The sequence below is a fragment of the Rattus norvegicus genome, chromosome 4, assembly GCF_036323735.1.
Source record: "Rattus norvegicus strain BN/NHsdMcwi chromosome 4, GRCr8, whole genome shotgun sequence".
In the NCBI taxonomy this organism is placed as follows: domain Eukaryota; kingdom Metazoa; phylum Chordata; class Mammalia; order Rodentia; family Muridae; genus Rattus; species Rattus norvegicus.
The window spans coordinates 84,464,679-84,490,946 of NC_086022.1; the positions used below are offsets into that span (position 1 = coordinate 84,464,679).

General features: G+C 45.2%; 1 protein-coding gene across 1 annotated transcript in view; it reads left to right on the forward strand.

Moving 5' to 3' along the window:
- Positions 1 to 14,310: 14,310 nt before the first annotated feature.
- Positions 14,311 to 26,268, forward strand: part of Chn2 (chimerin 2) — a 259,080-nt gene continuing 247,122 nt past the window's right edge. The window contains exon 1 of the mRNA NM_032084.2: positions 14,311 to 14,494. Coding sequence (NP_114473.2) covers positions 14,446 to 14,494 — 49 coding nt within the window. The 5' untranslated portion in view covers positions 14,311 to 14,445. The remainder of the gene's footprint in view (positions 14,495 to 26,268) is intronic.

Sequence of the window (26,268 nt, forward strand, 5' to 3'; positions counted from 1 at the left end):
GAATATGACATATTTTTAGAAAGATATCGATGTCTAAACTCCAAAATGCACGTAGGAAACTCAAATTACTTCATAAAAAGAATAATATAAAGATAATCATAAATGCCTTTTTCTTATTCATGCCTGTTTATTTCAATGCTTTGAGTATAGATATTAGAAAAATGGCAATATTCCTTTTGCAAAACGAATACCATTCATTAATCTCTTGGTCTTCTCCCTGTTGATGAAAACATGCACATACATATGCAAATGAGCTGAGCTTCTATTATGAGATGGTGAGGAGATGCTTTGCCATGGAGAAGGTGATGGCAGAGCTTGAAAAACGGGACAGCAGAGGACCATTTAGAGCGGCATTTGATTTTCAATCTGAATGTGAGAGGTAGCCATGCTAAGATGGTGGGATACTGTCAAGCAATAATAAAATAAGATCCAAAAGGACATGAAGAGATGAAGAGAGGCCACAGTGACTTAAAAGGATGTAGTGAAAGGGAAATGTAGAGCCAGAGTTGAAAATGAAGATGTATAAAGTTGTAACATTCTTCATTCTTTTTCATAAACCTTGCCATATTATCGTGTTCAAGTAGTTGATGAATATAGTCAACATTACCTATTTCTAACCCTAGGGTATTTTTGTCCAATATAACAATCATGATCAAAACTGAAAAAGATGAATTTAGCATTCAGACATTTTGTCTACACAATTGCATATATTCATATGTCTAGAAATACAAATTGAGTAAACTCAGTATCCCTCAAGATTGATAACGTTCAGCAGACAGAGCTTTAATGTCGCAAGAGGGTCTGAAGCATTCTGGTTCTTGACTATAACTCCCAAGGAGAATTACATTTAGGCTTAGAGAAAATTAAATTCACTGGGCAGGGCAGAAGAGACTATCAGACAGCATCCCATTGTGTTAATCCTGCTTCTGCCCTACCGTGTGGAAAATCAGGGCAGCCTGCTGCCTTTAAATGGCTTGGAAAACCAGAACGAAGATAAACAGTTGCATCTTATAAACATTACTGACATCCTATTATAGGAAAGGTTCCCGGAATAGCGGAGAAAGACGCTAAAGCCGTGACATGCCATCACTGCCCCGCAGGCGCTTTCAGCTGAGTGAGAGAGCCAGGTAGGAAGACAATGGCAAAGCATTGCAGGGTTTATTAAAACACTGAACTGATGGTGACTGTGCAGAGAGGTCAAGTGACAGCTCCCGAGTAAGGGACTTCAATCACTGTTCTGGCAATCCTAGGTGTCCTGGCTCACAGCAAGGCTTGGGGACTTGCAGCCAGAGCATCACCCACCAGCTTGTGAAGAATGCAGGTCCTTACCTACACTAGGAAGCCCTGAATCAGCAGCTGTGGGGAGGGGAGCCTAGAAATCAATAGTAACAGCTCCTCAGGTCTTTGTTTATAGAGAGGAAGCCATGAAAAACAAGCCAGTAACCAGCATTCCTCCACAGTTTCTGCTTTAGTTCCTGCCTCTACATTCCTGCCTGAGTTCCATCGCTCAGAGATGTTGAAGTGTAAACCAGATACTACCCCCTGAAATTGCTTCTGGTCATGGTGTTTTACCATAGCCACAGAAACCAAACTAAGACAAAAGTTGGTACCAGGATGACGGACTATTGCTGTTACAGCCTGTGCATATAATTTGTGGGATCTTAGAGCTTTGGGCTAGAAAAGCCAATGAGTGCTCAGCGATTAATAAGCTGCTGTGAGAACTTGGACAGTAAAGCTGAGAGCCGTGCAGACAATGGATATCTGCTCTGTAAAGTTTCAGAGGGAAGCAAAAAAACTCTATGGTGGCTGCTTATTCGAGAGTATAAAGTAAGAATACTTAATTAAGAGAACCGTTGCATTATTAAGAGACTCGATACTGGTTTCCTAGAGATGAAAAACGAGCTTTGATTGACAAGGGACCAGCATCATTGAGGTGAGATCTTCTGTGAAGTATTTCCTCAGTGTCAGCACATGAAGACTTTGTTCCAGAGTGGGCCAAGGCTGTATCTCAAGCTGGAAGTTGAACTTGGTAATGTGAAAGAGTCTCACTTATGATGCTGGTTTCGGTGTCTTTAAAGCTGCAGTGTTAAAGGGAAAAGAGAAAGGGAATCCCATATTCAGTTCCAGTAGAGGTCAGCCTCAGTTGAAGTGGATACTACTGAAAATTGGAGGTGCCAGGAATATGTGACGAAGACACCAGGAAGTGTAGAATCGAGATGATCTGAGCCTAAAAGACAAACCAGATGTACTACAGATGTCAGAGACAGAAAATGGCACTGCTTTTTGGAGTCCAGAAGATTTTGAATGAGTCACAAGCATTGGCCACTGAGTTATTTCCAGTTTTGGGAGTTCGGTTTTACTCTTAGTTTGGGTTTTATTGCTGTGAAGCAACAACATGACCTTAGCAACTCTTATAAAGGACAACATTTAATTGGGGCTGGCTTACAGTTTCAGAGGCTTAGTCCATTATCATCATGGTGGGAAGCATGGCAGCATCCAGGTAGCTATGGTGCTGGAGAAGTAGCTAAGAATTCTCTATCTTGATCTGAAGGCAACAAGGAGGGGACTGGATTCCATACTGGATGAAGCTTGAGCATAGGAGACCTGAAAACCACCTCTACAACTGCAGACTTCCTCTAATAAGGTCACACCTACTCTAAAAACCCCATACTCCCTTCAAACACATGAATCTATGGGTGCTAAACGAATTCTAACCACCACACTCTGTTCTGATTATTGATAATGTATTGGTTCTTTTCTCTTGGAGTAAGAAAATATTCAACCTAGTTTTTGTTTGTTTGTTATGTTTTCACTTTACAAGTGCCCGTAGTTAAAAGACTTTGGACTTTTAAAGGCTTTTAAAGTGTTGGAATATTTAAATACTATGGGACCTCAAAGTTATAGTACAGTCTACCATTGTCCCAACAGCTGAGCTTGGTGGAAAATGAGGGACTCGCTTTACCCTCAGGGCTTCTCCTTCTCTGATTTTTTTTTTTTTAAGATTTATTTATTTCATGTATGTAAGTACACTGTCCCTGACTTCAAACACACCAGAAGAGGGCATCAGATCCCATTACAGATGGTTCTGAGTCACCATGTGGTTGCTGGGAATTGAACTCAGGATCTCTGGAAGAGCAGCCAGTGCTCTTGACCGATAAGCCATCTCTCCAGCGCTCCTGCTCTGATCTTGTCTGAAGCCTGAAACTCTCACCCACTGCCTGTGGGATGCCATGTAGCCTGGGTGAGATTATAGGGTCAGCCTGCATTCTCCTGAGAAGAACCTGTCCAGCAAGCACCTGGAATTCCCAGAATACTTCTCTGATGAAATAAGTACCTCAACTGTAACCAATCATACATACCCATCCTAGAAATCCCTATCCATTTCCCCCCAAACTGTATTGCCCTTGATTCACCCCAGTGAGGTTGAGCTGCCTCTCTGAAGCTGACCCCTGTAGTCATTGCTGTTGTACTTACGGGCGGACCAAACGCTGTTCTTTGACTCTGCTCCCTTTTGTCCTCGTGGGCTGGTGGCTAACAGTCCTGGAGGAGAAGGGAGGAGCACACAGTATGTCTCATATTGGGCATAAAGAAAAAGAAAAGATCATGGTTTTGCGTGCCAAGTTGACAAGAGGTTAATTGTGTTGGTTAGTTAGTTGTTTTTTGTTGTTGTTGTTGTTGTTTTTTTTTTTTTTTTTTTTTTTTTTTTTTTTTAATCAGCTTGACACAAATTCTGGTCGTCTGGGTAAAGGAATCCTTAGGTAGTAAAATGCCTCCTACTTGTGGACAAGTCTGTGGGGCTTTGTTTTTCTTAATGATGGATGTGAGAATACACGGTCCAGTTCCATGAGTCAGTGCCATTTCTGGGCAGATGGTCTGAGTTTGTATAAGAAAGCAGACTGAGTGAGCGAGAGAGCAGTGGGCCTCCTCCTTCTCTGCTTTACTTCCTGATTCCAGGCTTCCCTTAGTGATAGTCTATAATGTGCTTTCCCTCCACAAATTGGATTTGGTCATGCTGTTTCTGTCTCAGCAACAGAAACCAAACAGGGCCATGCATGTAGATAGGAATATGTATGTATGTATGTATGTATGTATGTATGTATGTATGTATGCATTTATATATGATATATGTACCATGTGTGTACCAGGTGGAGAAATTTATTCTAAGTTATTGGAGATTATGGGGTAAGAAAGTCTGTTGGAGATCCAGGTACGATGAATGTTTGGCTCCAAGCTGAAGGTCAGCAAACTTTGGCTTCCGGAAGCATTAAGTCTTTCTGTTCAGATCTGCAGGCAGAAGAGAACTTGATGACAACCAGATGAAGGTGCTAGGAAGAATTTTCTCCCACTCCCAAAGGGAGGACAGCATTTTTCTTCTGTTCAGCCTGACTATAAGGGACTCACCACATTAGAGAGGGGCATCTGCCTAACCCAGTCTGTTGACTTAAATGTTAGTCTTATCTGGAAACTGTCCCAGTGAAACACAGAGAATTATACTTAACCAAGGCTATGCTTACCCAGGGTCCTGTCCAGTTGACATAAATTAACTATAGGATGTGAGTGTTGTGTAACAAAATGCTTCCTGGGGAGGCACAGCACATGCATCTATTCACCCCAGATACAAAAGAGGGAAATTACAAAGTTCAACTCAGTGAGCCAATGAATTTATTGGTGTTCCTTACAGGAATATAGGTGAGACATTACTCACAGGTGCAGAAATGACTGAAAAAAAAATAGCTGTGTTACCAGGGTTCGCTTCAGCATGGGTCAGAGCTCTCAAAAGATGGGAAACCTGGAGTACATTACTCAACCTACAGGCAGCTCAGTTGGAGAGTGCCCTTTCCAAGTGACTGGTCTAAAACTTCCAGGCAACTTGGCTTTTCTCTGCTTCTTTGCTGTTTGGATTAGTGGAATCTTCTTTGTAGCTTGACTTTTCTGACTGAGTCTTCTTTGCCTCTTAGCTCAGTTAACTAAGAGGAACTTAGCTTTTATTGTTTACTCTGGCAGGGAGGAGCCCAGTGGATCTGGTCAGTTTCAGGAACTTCCTGAAGCTGTTTTGCGTTGTTTACTTTCCTACTTCAACAGCTTCCCAGGCAGGGTAGAATGTTCCAATCTTGAAGGAAACTGCTATACAACATGGAGTTACCTACTATAAACATTCTGGTTTGCATAACTTTCACCCTTTCCATTTTATTCCCGGGAAATTGCAGTTCACACAGAGGCAGCTAACATCTTACAAGTCATAAGTCAGCAAATATACTTTTCATCAAAGCTTCCTCTGCACAACTGGATGTCTGGGGTGGGCTGGCTCAGTTGTGATACCATCTCTTTCCATTCAAAGTTTTCATTTTCATATATTCAGAACACATCAGACGTTGAAGGTGTTTTTCCCCAAAGCAATTTTTCTAGCTGTGGTGTGAAGTATTCCTCTGGAATAAACATTACCCTTCAACCCCATCTGAGTTGAAAATCCCATTTCTAATCTTCTTTCTGATTGAGAAATGATAGAGTGGATTTTCTGGGAACATCTGCCTGGATGACAGCTGCCTGCCCCGAGGGAGTGGCCCTAAAGTAAGTGCATATTGTCTATGCTTATTACCCAGACATACATTTTAAAAATCACAGCATCGACTAAAGCCCGGGGAAGAATTGCCACTCCGTTGATTGGAAAATTTGTGTTCTAATATTGCATTCTATTTTTCTACTCCATATCTGTGAGTACAGTCATACAAAAAGCATTGGCAAGAATGCGACACCTTGTCTTTTCTTTCAGATCAGAGGTAGATAGACATGGCCAAATCGCCATTTGCAGCCAGTTCCTTTCCAAATATAATTTGTTTCCTAAGTCCTCCAGTCCTGCCAGCAGTCCTTACAGCCATAGCAGTGAGCTGGGAGCTCTAGCTTTGCTTTTTAATGTTCATCTGTGTGGCTCTCCTGTAGATCCTGCCTTGGTTATTCCCAGATGTAGTCTCATAAGGCATTGGATGATTCTGATAAATCCTCAGCAATGCAAACCATAAGCTGACGACCCTAACAAGGTGGTAATCACCCGATACCCTTGGATCTTCTTAGAAACACAGGGTGGGACCTGCCCAGACTTGCTGGATGGAAGTCTGTTCAAAACCTTTAATTCTTCAGGAAGGCAAAGGCTTACATGACCCTCTCCTATGTGTTGATCCTCTACCTAGAATTAAATTCAGCTGTGTGAATGGGAAGTGGGGATGTTTAAGTAAAAATATCTCATTTTTCCAATGCCTGAGTCCTGCTCATACCAAGCAACTAAATCATACCAAGGGCCCATGGTACTTTGCAGACTAGGAAGGAAAGCTCCAGTAAAGGGGTTCGGGTGCCCACAAGGTGGGTGGCAGGGCTCCTGACTAGCGAGCGCCCCTTGGATCTTTGAAATGCCTTCATTTTTGTAAGTAGTGTCTTTATTTCCCTGATGCCATGTCTGTCCCGACTGAGCCCTGTAGTGTAGAGCATACATTTTTAGCTCTCAGGAATCCTTGCCTGCCCATAAGGCTAGCATTTTAGACAACACAAAATAAAAGTATTGTCCTAGGTTCAGATAAAAAAAGGAATAAATATTTAAAGTACATCACTGTGTTCACCCCAGTAAAGGCTCAAACAGGAAAATATTTACTCAAGAGCAGAAACTTCAAACAAACTGGAAGGTAAGTTTCCTCTGTGTGTTCTGCAGAGGCAGCCAACGCTGGCTTAAATTGGATAAATGTGACCTTCAGAAATTATTTATATTGTCTCCCCTCTCCATGTTTTTTTGACCAAGATAAAAAGGGAAGGTCTTATACTCCTATGGTTGGAGTGGTTGTGCATTTTGATTAAGACATTATGAGCATTCTGGCCTTAGCTTTCCTATTGGAAAATGTAGACAGTAAGTCTTAATTTAGGATTGTCACAAGTGTGTGATAATGTGCTGACATTCTGAGCAGGCCCCTGATGTACAGTGAAGATTGAGTCGGGTTTTGTATTACCGGCGTTTAGGAACTAAGATATTCCTAGTGGAGGACTGATGGGGAAGCACCCTAGTTGTTTAGTGGGGTGCTAGGGAGTCTGGGGAGAGAACCTGTGCTTTCAGTTTTCTTCTCATCACTCTTGGAGATTCTAACTCACTGTCCTTTCCAGCAGCTCCTGTTCTCTGCCCAGGAGCCACAGTCACAAAGCACCTGCTGCACCAGTGCCATTGAGTACTGAGATGCCTGTCAGTCATGGGCCCATTTGCATAAAGATGAGGCAGATTGCCGTCTCCCGTTGACAATAAGGAGACTGCGAATTGGAAAGGTTAAGTCCCTGTCCAAGGTTATCAGACGACACATAGCTCAATTAGGATCTGAACTCCGATTTATCTCCAAATCCCAGGCCTGGATTATAGGTTTTACTACTCCCCTACATGGGTGACACAGTTAACGTGGATGAAAATTACTTTTGCCACAAACCACAATCCTCCCACGCTCTTCTGAGAGAGTAAGTGAAGGCCCAGCACACTTGCCTTAAGGCACAAGCAAGGCTAGAACTCCCCAGTAGGCCTCTGTGCATCAGATAGAGAGCTCTTGTTTTGTTCAGCCACCTTGTACTCTGTAAACTAGGATTCAGAGCCAATCGTTTGGTTTTTGAAGATCAGGAAACCGAACCTAAGGAAGTTGCTCAAATGACAAACTAACACAGGTCTGTGGGACTCCCGGGATATGTATTAAGCCTCTCTAGAATCACTTGCTCATGCATCGTTTTCAAATGGCTGAGATGTGTTCTTGGCATCGGTAGATGGGCTCAGGTCCTGGCTGCTGGCTCGTCTCCAGTGTGTATTCACTTCCCTAGAAAACGATTGTTCCTTTGTTGAATCTATTGCTATCATGGGAAAAGAAATGAAAATATTGATTCTGATTTTCTGTGGGTGAGGGCCAGGAGAGCTCATAGGACAGTCATCACTTATTGATGAGATGCGTCCTGAGGACTGCGCCACTGTGGCTGAGGGAACATCACGGCTTGTGCTCTTGTACTTGCTCAAACCAGGTGGGGAGGTCAGTCCCTGCCAGTGTCTCTTCGTTACATCAAGAGACCCAAGGATCCCGAGGCTGCTGGATGAATACAGGAGCACACCATTTAACATTAAACTTTCTGTTTTAATGCAAGAATACTCCTGAAGCCATGTTAAAACTTGCGATACAGCAAATGCACTCTGGTCAGTATCAGGAGCACTGGGCATAATTGCATGTGCTGTATTTCTATCTCTCTGGTGGACTTTCCCCAGTAACATCATTGTGAAAGGCGTCCGGTTGTATTGATTTCTCATGACAATGGCCATCATGATAGTGTGTGGGATGGCCACATTATATTCCGTATGAAATCTCTACATGTATGTAGCCTGTTACCAATAGAAAGATCACTATGGGACACATGTGTGTGTCAGCATACTATTTAATTACTTGATTCCCTAGGCCGATAAGCTCAAACTGTGGCTGAGAAAATGTCCATTACCTAGAAATGACACTTGATGTTAGAGGTTTTGTCAAACGATAAAAAAGCCAACTTGTCAGCCGAAAAGACATTTGTCACTGACGTGGATAACACCTGTGATTTCCAATAGAGCAGTTCACTCTGTAGTTTAAACAGGTCCCAGTTGATGGATGAGGATTCCAGAGAGTAGTGGCTGGTCTTGTACTGTGGGGTCCCAAGGCAAGGATATGGTTTTCCTCATGTCTTTATTCCACGGGTCTGGTGCACACTGCTACACACAGTGAGTGCTCGATACACTTTGTAAAAGGATTACAGAATGCATGAAGAGATGAGCAGGTAGCAGAGAAGAGACGCCATCCTAAGACACAAAAAACCAAACTCAGTCTGCACTGGGCAGGCTTGGAGTTTTCTTTATTTGTTTGTATCTTAGATTTCTCTGAGGACAATGAGGGCAGAAAGAGTTTTGTAACCTTAAATGCTAGGAAACAAAGCTGCGATGTGCCCTGTGCCAATGAAGTCTGCCTCTCGTTAGAGTGTAGCTAATGAATACATGTGTGTGCTCATGTTCATGCGTGTGGTGTGTGTGTGTGTGTGTGTGTGTGTGTGTGTGTGTGTGTGTGTGTGTGTTACTCTCTGCCCTGCAAAGCGGCCATACAGGATGCTGGAGGCACCCCACAGCTCAGCACCAAGTTCCAGGAACGTGTACCTGCAGCCTGAGGATCTCCACTAGGGGTCTCCAGAAGCTGGCGATTTACAGTGGCAGTCGAGCTTGCAGGCGGCCTCTCTTTGTCTGCACCCCAGGTGTGGACTCCCCTTTGTTCCCTGGTTGGGCAGCTACCTTCTCTGGAAGCCAGCTGGGTGCTCGCTGTGTCTTTTAAGGCCACCGCGGGCTATCAGCATCTGCCTCTAGTTTACCTCGTGCTATCAGAGAAGAGCCGGTGCTTTCCAGCAGGGTTAGGCATCTTGTATAGGAAACAGGGCTTGAACTACAAAGGGAACTAGGACTCCCAGCAATGATATTGATGATGAGGAATTGACAGCAAAGGGGCCACTTTTCAGGCCAGAGTAATTTGCCATAAAATATTTAAAGCTGCTTGACAAACAGCCCCACCACTCTCCCGTGAACACAGACCACTGGATTAATCTTGCAAGTAAGGCATATTTCATTCTGTGTTTAGCACAAGGGAAGGAAATGACCTTCTTAGAGAAATGCCCCAAAGGAGTGCTGAGGGCAGCCTTGCACACCCACTACATCCACTCTGTGGTGTGTTCTGCCTGCCTTCAAACTTCAAAGGAACGCTAAAATAAAATAACAGATTATATTAATGTAAGGGTACCCTGAAAGCAGTAAATATTAGGAGTTACAAGAGTCCCGGCTGATGAAGAGGCAGGGCACTGACTGTAAACGTGTTGCTCTTTTGCTTTTGCCATTTCAGTTAATCTTGTTCAAGGCTAGAGTGTTCTCACATACCTGTCTACTGACTGCCCTTTGTGCCCCAGAGGTGTTGTTCATCACTCGGTGATCACAGCCCCTGGGGAGAAAAGTCATTCAATTCTTTGCTCTTGTATTCAGAAGAGATCTCTTGATGACCTACTGTGTGCAAGGCATGTTAAATTACACAAAGGCTTGACAAATAACATTGGCCCATTCTCCGCCCATTCCCCGCCTTTTCCCCGCCCATTCCCCTCCCCCTCCGAGAAACTTTTAGTGATGAAGGTGAGAAAACTGTCACCACAGCCAGCAATGCCATTAAGACAAGACAGAACTGAGATCTGTTGGTAGAGAGTGAAAGCATTCCATGGAAGAGCTGGCAGGGAAATGAGAAGATTCTCTGGACAAAGTGCCTTCTGGTGAACTTTGCCCACAGCTCACTGGTCAACGGGAAGGACCTGGACAGAAACTGGTGTTGACAGCTCCTAGGTACACAGGGCACAAAGGGAAAAGATCACAGCTGAGAAGGAGTCAGCAGGAAGTACAGTTAGAAAGGGGAATCACAGAAAGGAAGGTTTTGAAGGTAGAGAGCCCTGTTCAGTTACTCAGGTTTGACATACCCAGTGACCTAGGCTGCAGGGCAACTTGCTTCATGAATTTCTGATGTGGTGATGAAATCGGTGTTACAATTATTGCTAGGGGCTGGTAAGATGGCTCGATGAGTAAGGATATTTGTCCTCAAGCCTGAGGACTTGGGTCTGAGTTCAATTTCTGAGTAGAAGGAGGACACTTGACTCCTGTAAGTTGTCCTCATGTGCAAGCATGGGTGTGGATACACAGGCAAACACACACACATACGTACACACACACACACACATGCACACATGCATAAACACATGGCACACACACATGCACACACAGACACAGATACACACATGCATACACACACATGCATACACACATGTATACACACATAAACATATAAACAATATACCCTTACGTACAAACACATAGACAGACATATATGGTACAAACACATAAACATGTGTAAATGCACATACATGAATACACACCAAATAAATGTAAAAATAGAAAAGAAAGTAAGTGAGTGCTAAGTTAAATGGCAACTTTAAATTCTATGTCAGAGCACATTATTGACAAACTCTCCTTTTTCCCTCGATCCTTTATCATTTGGAGGAAGCTGGACGCAGTATTTAAGAAAATTGTACTGGATCGTGTTAGACTCCTACCAATAGCACCTATACAGAATTGTGTGGTGCTGTTGAGAAGTGAATTAAATGCACGAATGAAGGTTTTATCATTTCACTTGGGGAAGCATGTCGGGAGGCCTGCCACCAGGGGCTCCTGCGCCTACTGACAAAGAGACTTAGCACTTCGCATCAGGTCCTGCTTGTTAATTTACAGTCTGAAATATCTGATCAGGAGACTCAAGCCCCTCGGTCTTTGAACCGGAGAAAGTGGATCTGGACTACGAGTGGCTACGTTTTCCCTGATGATTAACATTCAGCTGTCCCAATGAGCCATCAACTTTCAGATATCAGTCCAGAAACTGTTTTAGGTTTGTTCTTCAAAACGACCGACTCCATCTACCTCTGACCACAAGCTGGGCCTCACGGAAGCTCTCTCTTCTACTTTCGGATTGCATTGTTTTTACCTGGTGGTGGTGCCTTCACAGTGAGAACCTGTCCATCCCTTCATCTATCTGGAGTAATGAAGATTATTACTGGGCCATATTTTGGTTTTTTTTTAAATATTTATTATTTTACCTATATGTTTTGCCTGCATGTTTGTATGTTGTTTTAGCTTGGGTTACACTGCTGTGAAGAGACACCAGAATCAAGGCAACTCTTATAAAGGAAAACATTTAATTGGGGCTGGTGTATAGTTCAGAGGTTTAATCCACTGTTTTTGTCATGGTAGGAAACATGCTGGCATGCAGGCAGACATGGTGCTGGAGGAGCTGAGAGCTCTCCATCTTGATCTGCAGGCAGCAAGAAGGGGACTGGCTTCCACACTCAATGGAGTTTGAGCATGGCACACCTCAAAGCCCACCTCCACAGTGACACACTTCCTCTAACAAGGTCACATCTCCTCCAATAAGACCACACCTCCTAATAGTGCTACTCCTTATGGCCAAGCATTCAAGCCACGAGTCTATACGGGTCATTCCTATTCAAACTACCACATATGCATACCACTTGGGTTCCTGGAGAAAGAAAACATTGTTCGAATGTTTGGTTCTACCTTTCAGCTAAACAATTTACAACCTCTTGGAATACAGTCTTGAATAGCACGATATGGTATCACAACTAGTATTTTTCTCAAGCTTATTCTCCATGTTATCAGTAGTAGAAGTGGAGAAACAGGACTATAAAGTATTTGCTGACATCCTTGTTTGAACTGAGATGCTGGTTTTCTTCAATGCCCACGTAGTAATGATCTTGTCCAGCGACAGCCTTGCCCACCATCTAGAGATCCAGAGGACTTTGTAAATTACTAGCCAGACAACTGAATGTCATGTCGTGCCTTGAACTCTGGGTGTGCAAGAAGTTCCACTCCCATAGAGTGGTCCAGAGCATGCTGGGTGAGTGTATGTACCCACAGGGCTCCAGATGAAGTCACCTCAAGCTTGCACTGCCCTCCAAAAGTGCATGGGATGAGGAGACTTAGCAGTACCTGAGTCTAGCTGACCCAGGCAGATCTGTCTTAAGAGCCCTATAAATGGAGTCCATGATGATACAGCTCAGTGGAGCTGAAGTGGCTCATGGGAGTTCAACAAGAGGTTCCCCCCCCAAACTAATCAACAAATAAATGTGGGTGGGGGCACTTGTTGGGCAGTCACACTGGGATGGCATCCTAGGGGGAAATTTTAAAATATACTTTAAATCAAGTAGAAAATGTGACATGAGTGCATATCGTGATCATTTAACACTTATTATTCACTGTACACGAGGTCCTCTGCAGATGTGGAGGCCCCCAGGACGTGGCCGCTGTTCCGAGTCACTCCTGATAATTTTCAAATGGACTATGCCCTTCTTAGCCATGTTTTTCAAAATCGTGCTGCTCCCAATGCGAACACTTTCCGTTTTGCTCTATAATGAGAGTACTTTCATTCCTTTAATGTTTGCTTTTTTTCCTTTGATCTAACAATTTCTGTTCAAATTTCACAGTTTTCTGTAGCTTTAGGAATGAAAGAACCGATTACTCTGCTGGGAGCGTGAAACGGATTTTAAAATATATATCTGCATGACATTTCCTTCCAGTGAAATTAATTTAGGTTTAAATACAGGAGAATGGCACAGACCAGCCCCAGTCCCTTTCTCTCATACACCTAGGCAATTCCTTATCCTTAAAGGCTTCAGTTGCACCTGCTGCAGTCTTAGTCTTTTGTGAGGACCCGAACAAGGGGCAGAGGACCACTTTCTTTGTGTAAGACCGATGCCACCTTTGGGATGTCTCTATTTTTATTTTTTTTTAACACCAGTCTCAGAAGCATAGTGGACTTTTGGGGCACGGTCCCTGCCAGTGACTGGAGTACTTCAGTGTAGCCAGATCGGCTCCCTGAGTGGTTTAGGAGACCTACACCAGGGCAGGGACCTTCGATTCCTGACCAACAAAGGACAAATTGTAGGGTGGTGGAAAGGGCGCTTCCCAGCCTCGGTGGCATCCTGGCCTGCTGCCCCGCACCTAATCCTCAGAGACCTCGCCTTCGCCTTCTGGGACCCCCCCCCCCGCACTCCCTCCCCACACTGTGTGGTTGCTCCAGAGCCTAGAGCTTGCTGCCACCTTCCTCCTACAACCCCTCCATCCCCTTCTCTAACTCGGGAAGCAGCGCTGTACACTGCTGCTCGGTCCGCTGCGCGTCCCTGGCGGTTTGCCCAACACCTCGGGGCAGGCTCCGAGTCCTGATGGTCCCCACCCCTTGGTCCTCAGCCTCCCCCAGCAGCCAGGGGTGCTGGAGCTGTCAAGCGGGCAGAGTGGATTCAGCCCGGAGCGCCGGCGTTCCTCTCCTCCTTCCTTTGTGTGCGCGCGCGAGCTGAGTTGGGGAGGAGGGAGAAGGGGGAGGTCGCTGTCTATCTGTCTCCCCCGCCTTTGCCCGGGCCGCTCGAAGTGCGGCGGCGGAGGCTGAATTCTCTAGAGCTGGTGCTGGGAGCCCAGGGGTGCCCAGGTTCCAGTCGCGCGCAGGGAGCGGGCTCGCAGCGGGGACAGCGGGGACGCTGAGAGCGGTGGTCCCATCCTCCTGGCCGGCCGCCTCGGCCTCGCTGCGCCCCTGCCACTCCGACGCCCGTAGCGGAGCGCGCCCAGGCGCCGAGAGGGACAGCGAGCACGAATAAATAGCGGCGGCGGCAGCGCGTCATCTGGCGGAGCAGGAAGTGCAGGCAGAGTCCGGAGGCCGGTGCTTCCCGCGCGTCCCCAGGACTTTGCCATGGGCTGGGGGCCGCGCGGGCTGCGAGCGGCCGGCCGAGGGCAGCGGCGACGCCGCCCGCACCGGGACTGAGCAAGCAGCGACGCGCGGCGCCGAGATGGCAGCGTCCAGCAACTCTAGTCTGTCCGGCTCCTCCGTGTCCTCTGGTGAGTTTCAGCGCGCGGTCGCCTGTGCGGGGATGGAGAGTCTACCTGTGGCCGTCCCGCCCGCTCTAGGAGAGCGTGGCGCGGGGCACCAGCGTCCCCGGGACACTTGTTAAGGTGGTCAGCACCTCCTCGTCTGACCTGTGACAGCGTAGAGGTGGGACTCGGTAGTGTCCTAGGCTTGCGGACCAGGAGTCTGGGGCTCCTGGCGAGCAGTAGCTGCCAGCAGCCTTGCACTTTCTGCACAGCTGGAACGGGGGCAGAAAGCGCCGGGAAGGTGAGGGCACAGCTGAGCTCCGGACCTGTGTATCTTGGCGCCTGCTACCCTGGATACCCAGAGCCAAAGAAGGGTGCAAACCCTAGCTCCTTGCAGACTCGGATTTCTTTGTTTGTTTCAGAAATTAGCTCCTTGGAGACACTCGCTTGGGGCATGGGTTTGAGAGAGCAGCCAGGAGGAAAATGTGTCTTGCTCGTCCTACTAAAGTGGGATAGTGGAATGGAGGTCGAGCCCAGCCTCTCTGACTCCTGGCATGTTTACCCTGTGAACTGTGTGTGTGTGTGTGTGTGTGTGTGTGTGTGTGTGTGTGTGTGTGTGTGTGTAGACAGAGACAGAGAAACAGAGAGAGAGACAGAGACAGACAGAGAGACTGTGAGACAGACACAGAGAGCATGTGTGTGTGCAGGAGCGAGCGAGGGGGGCTCTAGACGCGTTCTTATCCTACGCTGTAATTTTACTTTCAAGGCTTCCATTTTTTTTCTGTGTTAAATGTGGCTGGGTGAAAAAAAGGGCTTTCAGCTTTTCTATGGTTGATCAGCAGGTCTAATTGAACAGAAAAAAAATGATAATGAATGCAAAGGCATAAGAATCAATGGAGGCAGCCCCTCTGGTTTCTGAACATGACAGGTTTCTAATCAGAATGATGCATTAGGTACAGTTCCCCTACCCCTTTGGTCACTGAAAACTTTAATAAGAAACCCTGAAGGGATGGCTGTTAAGACACACAGTTCTGTTTGACATACAGAACTCAAGGGTCAAAGAAAAGTCTTAAAGTCCTAGTGGGAATGCTCTGTGTATTAATATTGTATGGTGTCCCATTGAATTCTTTTTCTTTATTCTCCAAAAATTAAATTCAGTGTGGAGAAGAGATGCAGCATTGGGCAGGAAGGCAGGCATGAAAGGAACCACAGCTGTGGATGTGTAACTAACCAAATTGTAGACACAAGGTGACTGTGACCAGAGAGTAGTTGTTCTCTTGAATGCTTGCTACATGCTATCTTTTCTTGGTCAGGTTTAGTCCCATGGAAATGACACTTCCTTTAATGAGTGCTGTCAACTAATAAAAACAGCATTGTTAGGTGCCGGGTAGTTTGAGCTGCTGGCAGTAGGGACTGGTGGGCAGAGCAGTCAGCTCTTATTAAGAACAGCAACAAGTTGACCGCCTGTGGTTTTAATTCTGAGAACTCAGCAAATGCTAGGGCTTATTTTTAGTACCCTCAAACCACTGCCACTGCGTTTCAATTCATTTTGGTTGACTAACATTGAATTTAAAATGCAGAGATGCTGCCTTCCTATTAGCACATGTTTCTCCCTCTCCAAAGCCTGCCCACTCCATGAACTGAGGGGATAAAGGTAGCAAGGGGAGGACCGAGGAAGGATGATGATGAGGAGGAAACAGGAGACAGCATCATCTTAGGATTCCCTGGAGGCGTAGGGTACCGATGCTGTGCCATCTGAAATTCTGGATCTTGATACAGCTTAAGAAGCCTAGGTCAGCCCTGGGAAGACTTTGCTGCTCATAGCAGCCAGGATAAGCTTTGGAGGGCGGTGACTGCAGAGAGGACAGCAGGCTTACAATGGCTTTCTCCCCTGTTTTATGGACCCGTCTCTTAATCCTGTTGGAGACTGTGGGAAATTGCATGAAATCTGAAAGGCAAAAGAGTGGACATTGAATCTATTTACCATTGCATGTAAATCAACCTGACCTGTGGGTTTATATGGCCTAGTGCACCAATTCATCAGACACTTTGTCTTGCAAAAATATGGAATCATAGTTCTTTTTAAGCACACTTACCATTGTGTGGCTAATGAATAATTCAGAGGACACAAGCAATTCACACCTGTGAGAGGTGTTGAGCAGAGAAGAATAGAGTCTGTTTCGCAGAGCAGCTGGGTTCTTGCAGGCAAAGGCCAGAGTCTGAGAAAGTAGGGCACTCTGTGAACCCATTAGTCACCAGGCGGAAGGGCCAACTGTGGGCCAGGCTTGGACTTCAAGGCTTAGCAAGGGAGATAATTCTAGCTTTCTTTGTAGCTTCAAACTTCTGAGATCATTGTATTTGAATTCTGGCTCCCCTGCTGGCCAGTGAGGCCTCTTGAGGTGGGTTACTTAAGTTTTTCCTAGCTTCAATTTTCGCATTAAATCAGTATGCTGAGTTTCGGGCCCAGGGTCTAATGCATAAGAGAGCTTGGTGCAGAGGAGAGGCTCAGTGGTTAAGAGAGATTGCTGTTCTTCCCGGAGGACCTGAGTTCAGGCCCAAGTACCCTTGATACATTGAAAGGCTCCCAACAACCTGTAACTCCAGCTCCAGGGCATGCAAGCCCTCTTCTGGCCTCAATAGGCACGCCTACACATGCATGCATGCATACATACATACATACATACATACATTCATACATACATACATACACACACACCTTTAAAACATCTTGCAAACAGATTCACAGTCTTCTTTGAGGGATGAAGGTGTTCAGTGGCTTCAACCTTAGATGATGAAATAAACTCTGCACTCAGTGCACATGAAATCCCTTTCTTCCCTCATACTCTTAGGGTCTATATTGCTGCAAAGAAACACTGTGGCTAAAAAGCAAGTTGGGGAGGAAAGAATTATTTGGTTTATACTTACAGATTGCTATTTATCACCAAAGGAGTCAGAACAGAAAACGCAAACAGGGCAGGAACCTGGAGACAGGAGCTGATGTGATACAAAGACCTCAGAGGAGTGTTGCCTGCTGCTTCGTTCCCTATGGCTTGCTCAGCGTGCTTTCTTCTACAACCCAGGACTACCAGCCCAGGGATGGCACCACTCACAATGGGCCAGGCCTTCCCCCACTGATTGCCAATTGAGAAAATGCCTTACAGCTGGATCTCATGGAGGCATTTCCTCAACTGAGGCTCCTTCCTCTCTGAGGACTCTAGCTTGTGTCAAGTTGACACGATACCAGCCAGTGCATATGCTGAATTTAATCTTGAGTTTTAGCTCCATTAAAGAAACATTTTAGTGAGTGAGCACATTGTAGGTTTCAGATATAGCTCTGAGTGCTTGCATTGAAAAGATTACTCAAGAGTCTCTGAGAAGCAGCAGGAAGGATAGGCAGCCATCTCATAGCCCGTGCCCTACAGTGATACAGTATGTATGTATGTATGTATGTATGTATGTATGTATGTATGTATGTGTGTATGTGTGTATTTATGTATGTAGAGGGGTGTGCAGGGTAAGGAAGTGATGGCTTTAGTCTGGAGTAGCCAGTGGAGTTGACACAAGTGTCGGACATTGATGGATAGTTAGAAGCTTTCTAGAATGTAGGCAAAGAAAGGCATTTCAGGATGACTGAGAACTTAGACCCAGGCTAAGTCTGTAACTTTCCCTTGCTTTTCTTGGGTCCTTGATCCTTTCTCCTGGTAGGTGGGAAACTTCCTGGAGGCTTTGATGACATGATCCTGAAATCAAGGATGAACTTGGACATTGGGGCACTAGTAAAAGAACAGCCAGCTTCTCCAGGGTCCCAGTATGCTGTCAGTCGGTCTCTGAGGACCGGCTGAGAGAATGAAGTTTCCTGGTGGCTGCATGGAGGGAAACTGGTGATTCGCTCAGCAGAAGCTCAAGGTTCTCTAACTTGAATAATCTTCCCTGCTTTTGTTTAACCACATCACCCAAGTGTGTCCTTGTGCCTGTTACCAACTGTCACCTAGCAAAGTCGTCAGGTTAACATTAACTTAAAAATACATTTTTTCGAGAACTCTTTAGAATTTTCCTATGGAGGGTTCAATTATGTGTAAAAGGAATGGGTGAGCCTCTGTTTTAATGATGACCACTGATAATTAAATTCCACAGTTGCCTGGATTGGCAAGAAGGTTTGGTTCCTTCAATTATTTTTAAACCACCCACCAACACACAGAAATCGATATCTTTAAGATTCTAATATTGCCAGGTGTACTTGATTATATCCAGAAATAAACTGGCTGATTTGAAAAAGCTTTCTTAATAATCAAGGGTCATATTTGCTTTTATAATTAAAATAAGAATTTTTTTGCATATCAGCAATGTGATTGCCAAATGGATAATTTCACAGTCAATTAAAAAAAAAAAAAACCGGAACACACAGCTCATACAATGTGATAAACAAATGAGATCTTTCCTAGTAACTGAACAAATTAGAATGTTAAATATTAAAGGGACCTGTATAAGAATTTAACATTTTGAAAACATAAGCATGCGAGATTATTAAAGCGAAGTTGGCCATTTTTACAACAGGAAATAGGTAAAGCTCAGCCTGGTGTACAGCATCTTAACCTTAATTGAAATACTGTTCTTGAATGAATTGAGGTTTTTTTTTTTTTTGTGGATTCTGCAGAGCAGTGCTGAAGGCAGGGAGGCAGACTGCTGTTGACCCTAGAAGCAGGAATGTTTCTCACTTGTTATTGGGAGGGCGGGTCCAGTGACATACACAGAAAGCCTTACATTCCTAGATGCAGAGGGGACACCTGGACTTTGGCAATTCTGGGAACCACTAACAAGTGTGTAATTGGGAGCTGCATGGATCTAGATTCTACCAGGGAGCCATGACAGAGGCAAACCTGAACAGTGAGAAACCTCTTGTGTCTTGGGCCCCGACCTTTTCTTCTGTAATATTCAGTTACATGGAGAAGACATTGCTTTGCTTTTGAATGACAGCTTCTGGTCGTAGAGAGGATATCTGGCGTGTTGTATGGATCCATCACCTATCAATTAAAAGACCTACAGCCTATAGGAAAGGCTGGAATAGAAGGCGGGACATCAAGGAGGCAGAAAGAACTCTGGGATAGAGTGAGGTATGGGGGAGTCACCCAGGAAGATGTGACGATATGGTCACAGGGTGCCTGAGCACAGGTCACGAGCCATGTTACAGAATGTAGATTAAAATAGGTGAGTTTTTTGTTATGATCTAGTCAGAAAAAAAAAGTTTAGCTATGTGGTCAAGGAATTTGTAAATATATATATTGAGTCTTATTTCTGGGAGCACGGAGCTGGGAGAACCAGACCTAACTTTTATAGTTGGAAACTAAACATCACAGTTATCAGTGTTAGCAGGAAGTTATCTGTTTTATTTAAGCCCACGTGCACAAAAATATGGAATTAAAAGTCACTGTTAAAAATTGCAAAAGCCAAGATTAATGCTGCAGGAGAAGGTGCTCTCTCCCATGAAGTCTGTCTGCTTTCCTGGAGGCCTTGCCACATCTAAATGAACTTAATTAGCACCGCTGCCCAATTGTAGTGACTCGAACGAGCCCAGTAGGACCATCTTCTTACACGAGTATATCTGCTATGGACTTCATCCTAAGACCCAAGGGCACAGGTTGATGGACTGGTCACCAGCCCTGACGATGGTAGGAGATGGAGACAGAGCCTACCCTACTGAGTTGAGGGCTGTCTCATTCCCTTCAGCCCACCAAGAGGTGAACAGTTCTCCTCAGCCGCCTATTTCCTGCCATAAGGTTCTGCTGCACAGCAGACCCAAAACCTGACCACAGGTTGAAGCCTTGGAGACCATCTTGCCACTCTTAAGGATCCCGAGAGTATTTTGTCACAGCAGCAGAAGACAGTCCTGAGGAGGCAGCTTTCTAGTATTTAACAGGGGCCACACCGGGTTGTGTGTTTTGCCCAGGTACCTCTTGCCCCCACTAAGCTCCCTGAATTGGGTTGGTGACTCTGTCCTTCATTTGACTTTTGAGGGATAGAAACATCAAGTGTTTCCCAAGACCAGCCTGAGTGTGGTCTAACTGGACAATGTGGACTCCTAACTGCTATCCGGGGCCTGGCCTCAGTGTTAGCCTCTACTGAGGACTGTCTGCTGCTCAGCAGGGACTCCTGTTGTTCCTACACCGTGGTAACAACAACCGGACATTCAGTTGGAAAAGATGCACAGTGTTGTACCGGCATGTTTGGGGAAAGAATTTCCTGCTGAAAGACCAGCATTCCTGCCAAGATGTGTACAAAGAAAGAAAAAGCAGTCCTAGCATCAGGTTGGCAAGTGACTGATAACATTCACCCATCGTTTTAGGAGTGTGTTTGCATTTCCTAGCTTCTAACATGGCTTCCCATATGCATTCTGCTTCTTACCTTCCTTCTCTGCCTGCCTGCCTGTCTTGTCTTCCTTCCTTCCTCCTTCCTTCCTTCCTTCCTTCCTTCCTTCCTTCCTTCCTTCTTCCTCTTTCTCTTCCCACATGTTTGTCATGTTTGTTTGGACATATTTTCACAAATCCCACCTTTGGTTTACCTTGCCTTCAATGTTGTCTAAATTCCCTGGTATCTTCTACCTTTCCTTCCACGGCCACGGAGACGAGAAAGCTGGCTTTATCTTTCACAGGGATTTACACCAGAGTGAATGCTTGTGCCTCAGTGCATGTTGGTGGGTGGCACAGAACAGGACTGTGTGCCTCCGAGTGACTAGCAGGAGTTTATTCAACTTGGCCATGGCAAGAGGGAGCCAGCCTCTGTTAGGACTGTACTAGCCTCACAGGCAGTTAGCAATGCCAGGGACTCCTGTTACTGTCCCCAGGTGTGGGGGAAGGGTTGGGAAGATTGGGGTGTGGTGGGGTCTGAGACTGATGGCCTAGCATGTGACCCTTGACATATCAGAGTACTTCTTGCTAGGGCTTCAGTGAGAGCTCACCAGCTCCTTATACAAATAGCCAGCTTTCGTCCTCACATGCAGTCACCCTGCACAATGGGTGCTGTTCTATGAATTCAGTCACCTGATATGATTTAGTTGCAACACTGCCTTGTTTCAACAGGTAGCCTGTCAGTCAACCAGCCTCACCCCTGTTGCAATATGGTATCACTGACATAAATTATTAATTTAAAACAACCAGTGTTTCTAATCCTCCTTTGTCTGCTTATAAATGTGAGCTGAGCAGGTTGGTGTACAGAGGAACTTGGGGTTTGTTTAGCAGATCCTGACCTCTGCACCTGTGATGATCAAGGTCCAGAGAACTCAGGACTATCTGTCCAGTGCGAATCAGTGAGGTCACAATGGGGATGACTGCTCTCCAGAGTTCTAATTCCCACACACCAACTCTCTGTTCTTCTTCCTGGCTCAAGCCGACGAGTAGTATCAACTGTAGAGAATTTATTGAAGACTTTTTTTTCCCTACCTGGCTTCATGGATGAAGTTCTGCTTAGTTATGATGTGGTACTTCAGAGAGGAAGACATACAGTCCTTTGTGTTTCAAATGGGCTCTGAATGCCCGGGAGACACCAAGACTCGAGTGAGCCCAGCCTGCTATGCTACAGCTCTGTAAAGAGCTACCTTAACTGGAGTGGCCATTAGCCACAGACGGCTACGTCTATTTACGCTTGAACAAATGTAGTTCCTCAGCTCCGCTGGAACATCTGAGTGCTCGAAAGCACACTCCTCCAGTGGCTACTAAGTCGGACTGCACATTGTGGGGGAAATCCTTTAGGATGACATGGGTGTTCATAGTCCTCAGACAGAGGGCTAAGGAACCAGCCAAGGACAGAGAATTCCATCGTATGCCATCCCCTGATGCTTTAGGTTTTGCTAGTTAACTTTGCAAACTGACTTTTACTAGAGCAGTTTCTTCATAACTGAGGGAATCTGTGGAGCGATGGCTGAGGGGATGATAAAGGAGAGAATAATTAAAATGTCTGTGATCTCGTCTCCTTTTAATCTTGAAGTTTGATTCAAGTTTCTTACCAACAAGAGTCTGTTGTTTCCTAACTGGTAACTTGATTTCTTTTTGAAAAAGGCTCCACAGTGAGCTTTAATTTCAGCCTCCAAGAAAACAAATGCCTATGCCTAGAAATGCCTGGGTCTCTCAGTTGTATCTCTTCTAAAGCACCATCAAGAAAGGAGGAAAGTTCTGACTCTGTGGACTGAGGTTACCAACTGCATATCCGAGCCGTTATCTGAAAGCCTTTTGAGCAGCCTGCCTATCGGCAAACTCTTTGCCTAGAACCGTTCTCCTCCTGCATCAGGCCCACACGCAAATGAATTGGGAATGTTAAAAAAAAAAAAAAGATCAGTTTAGCTTTTGGAATGTTAAGTTCACATACTTTGGAGGAAGTGCCTACAGAGAAGATACAGGAACATGAGAGTTCCTCAGTAAAGGAAGGTTTACTCCTTGAACGTCTGTTACCACCTTCAGGTACAACAGAAGTGGAGAGGTGGACAGTGTCCTGTCAACAGCTGTCAGAAAGACCACTGGATTCTGAAAGTAATAACCTGAAGGATTGTGATGTTCACAGCCTGTTCTTTTCCTCCATGAGTTCAGACCCTGGCTGTAGGCTCTGTGATTCACAGGCTCACTGGGGAGGTGATCTTACGCAATTCTCTTCTTGTTGGAGGCCTGGTTCCTTGGTTTTGTGCTGCCCGTAATTGGCCTTTATAGTTTCCCTGTACTGTTTCAAGGGAATGAAACCCAGAGCTTCCTTATTGTTTCAGACAGTGCCATGCTAGCAATGTAAAGTGCTTTCCCTTGAAGTGCTCATGTTCGGATAAGAAGTGAGAAGGACATGGCTTCAGGAGTCAGTCTCTTGCTGTGTCTTACCTTCAAGAGTGTCCGCCTGTTCCATATGGAAACACATGTGGCTGGGGCTCATTAAATCACGGCCAGTCCCTGAATTATTGATGATTAAAAGCATCCTGGGGGGGGGGTAAAAGGTTTATTTCATTTTACAACTTTCAGGTCACAACGAGCGAAGGAGGGAGTGGAAGACGAGAGCCTGGGGGTAGGGACTGATGCGGAAGCCGTGGAGGAATGCTGCTTTCTTACATTAGCTTGTTCCTCACAGCTTGCCCAGCCTGCTTCCTCATACAGCCCGGCTCACCTGCCCAGGGTTGGTACCACCAACGTGAGCTGGGCCCTCTCATGTCAATCCCTAATCAAGAAAATCCCTCGCAAGCTTGCTTTATAAGCCAGTCTTTATATTTTTTAAATTGAAAACAGATTATATGATATGTTTTATCATATAATATATTTTGTATGATATATTTTGATCATCTGCCCTCCCCCATCCCAACTCCTCCCAGCCACCCCACCCACTTAACTTTATGTTCCCAAAACAAAACAAAATGAAAACCAAAAATAAAACAAAACAAAAAAACCCAAGAAACAGAAACAACCGAACAAACTTACAAAATGGAAAATCAAAACAAACAAAAGATCAATTAAGGTGAAATGTGCCAAAACAAAGCAAAATGAAACAAAAGAGTTCACAAAACCATCATTGAGTTCATTTTGTGTTGGCCAACTACTACTAGCTTTGGGCCTGCCCAGCAGGGTGGTTGATACTCCCAGTGACACTCCATTGGAGAAAAATGATTTTCCCTTTTCCTGTAAGTGCCGGTTGTAGATAGCTTCTTAGTTGGGAGTGGGATCTCGCGTCTACTTCCTACAGTCAATGCTGGAACCCCATCAGGCTTGAACCTGTGCAGATCTTGTGCACGCTGCCACAGTTTCTGTGAGTTTATAAGTGCCTCAGTCCTGTTGTGTCTTAAAGCCTTCTATAGAATCTAGTCTTAGAGAGGCATTTTCTCAACTGAGAATTTCTCTTCCCAAATGACTCTAGCCTGTGTCAAGTTAACATAAAACTAGCCAATATGTGTTTAAAGACAGTATAACAGAAACAAACGAAAATGACCTTATTAACCTTTAAAAATACTAACTATATGCTGAAATTATGATAGCTAGATAATAAAATATACTTTAAAATTAACTTCGCTTGATTTTAAATGTTAGTGTGACTCCTAGGGCATTTAATATTGCATCCGTGGCTCACAGAGTATCCGCAGCAGACAGAACTGGTCTGGGTGGCTCCAATGAGCAAGCCTGCTCTAGCCTTTGCCACACAGACTGCCAAGCACAACCTGCTGATGCACACCCAGCGTCTCCTGCTGTGTGCTTTCCAGAACTGTCCAGGAAGATAACTGAGCTCATATTCTGAAGTCCTGATTTTAGACTTGAGGTGTCATTAGTTATTCTTGAATCTGTACATAGGGTTTGAACTGAAGTGCCATGCAGAGAGCAGGTTGGGGCCCGCTTGCATAGAAGGGTTTTGCCTTTTCTATTGTTTTGTTTTAGCGGCACTGAAATTCCAGATTTTACACGGCTATGTGTTAGTTTTGTGTAACCCTTTCAAAGAAAGTCTACAGTGTTCCGAAGTTGTAGGAGATGCTGGAGAGCCAAGGGGCCTGCCTTAGTCAGGGTTTCTATTCCTGCACACAATAGCATGACCAAGAAGCAAGTTGGGGAGGAAAGGGTTTATTCAGCTTACACTTCCACATTGCTGTTCATCACCAAAGGAAGTCAGGACTGGAACTCAAGCAGGTCAGGAAGCAGGAGCTGATGCACAGGCCATGGAGGGATGTTACTTACTGGCTTGCTTCCCCTGGCTTGCTCAGCTTGCTCTCCTATAGAACCCAAGAGTACCAGCCCAGGGACAGCACCACCCACAATGAACTGGTTTCCCCACCCCCTGCCCTTGATCATAAATTGAGAAAATACCTTACAGCTGGGTCTCATGGAGGCATTTCCTCAAGGGAGGCTCCTTTCTCTGTGATGACTCCAGCTTGTGTCAAGTTGACACACAAAACCAGCCAGTATAGGGCCTCTCTCTGCCTGTGTACAAAACACTCCTCTGATACTCTGAACTGAGGCATCTTGCTGTCAATCTGTGTGTGTGTGTGTGTGTGTGTGTGTGTGTGTGTCTGTCTGTCTGTCTGTCTGTCTGTGTCTACACAGAGAGTGGAAGTAGATAAGCTTTCAAACAAAAGTTATTTCTAACCAAATTTATATTGCATATAAGTTAATACCAAAGGAAATGAAAAGTCAAGCCTAGCATTACTTTTCGTAATGAAAAAATTCACTTGGGATTATGCTAATGATATGTAGATATTAATACACACAATACCACCGCCTAATATTGATTTAAGTTGTTCATTCAAATTCACTTTATTATAGAAAAATTAGCCATTTTGCTTTATAGTGCTGGCCCCACAGATAGCCTTGGAAACATTAAAAGTGTGTTTATTATTTACTGGTTTGCCTGCACAGAGGGCGATGTTAGTGGCTCCCACAAGCATGTGCCCTTTGACTTACGAGCTTCTGGTTGGGGCCCTCCTTGGCTTATATCCCTTTCCCTTTATGGCTCCCCCCGTCGTGATCAGTGTCTAGGTTGAAGCTACTCAGCGACCAAGGAAGCTCATTTTCTACGAACGACATTACTGTGCCCTAGGACTGAACTTTGGCCACACAAGGGCCCCCAGTGCTGGTTTGCCACAGCCAAACTAAACTACATGCCTTGCTTCTCCACAAATGTAAATTCTTCCTTTGGTGGGGGGAACGAAATCAATGGACAGGGACTTTGCAACGTCTGCTGAAATAATTACTATCAGATTATGGCTGGGAACCACCCCAACAAGTGCTCAACAAGCACACATGTGAGACAAGAGGACGTTTGAACGCCACTTGCCTTAAGAAACTTGCCGACGACCAGTCGTG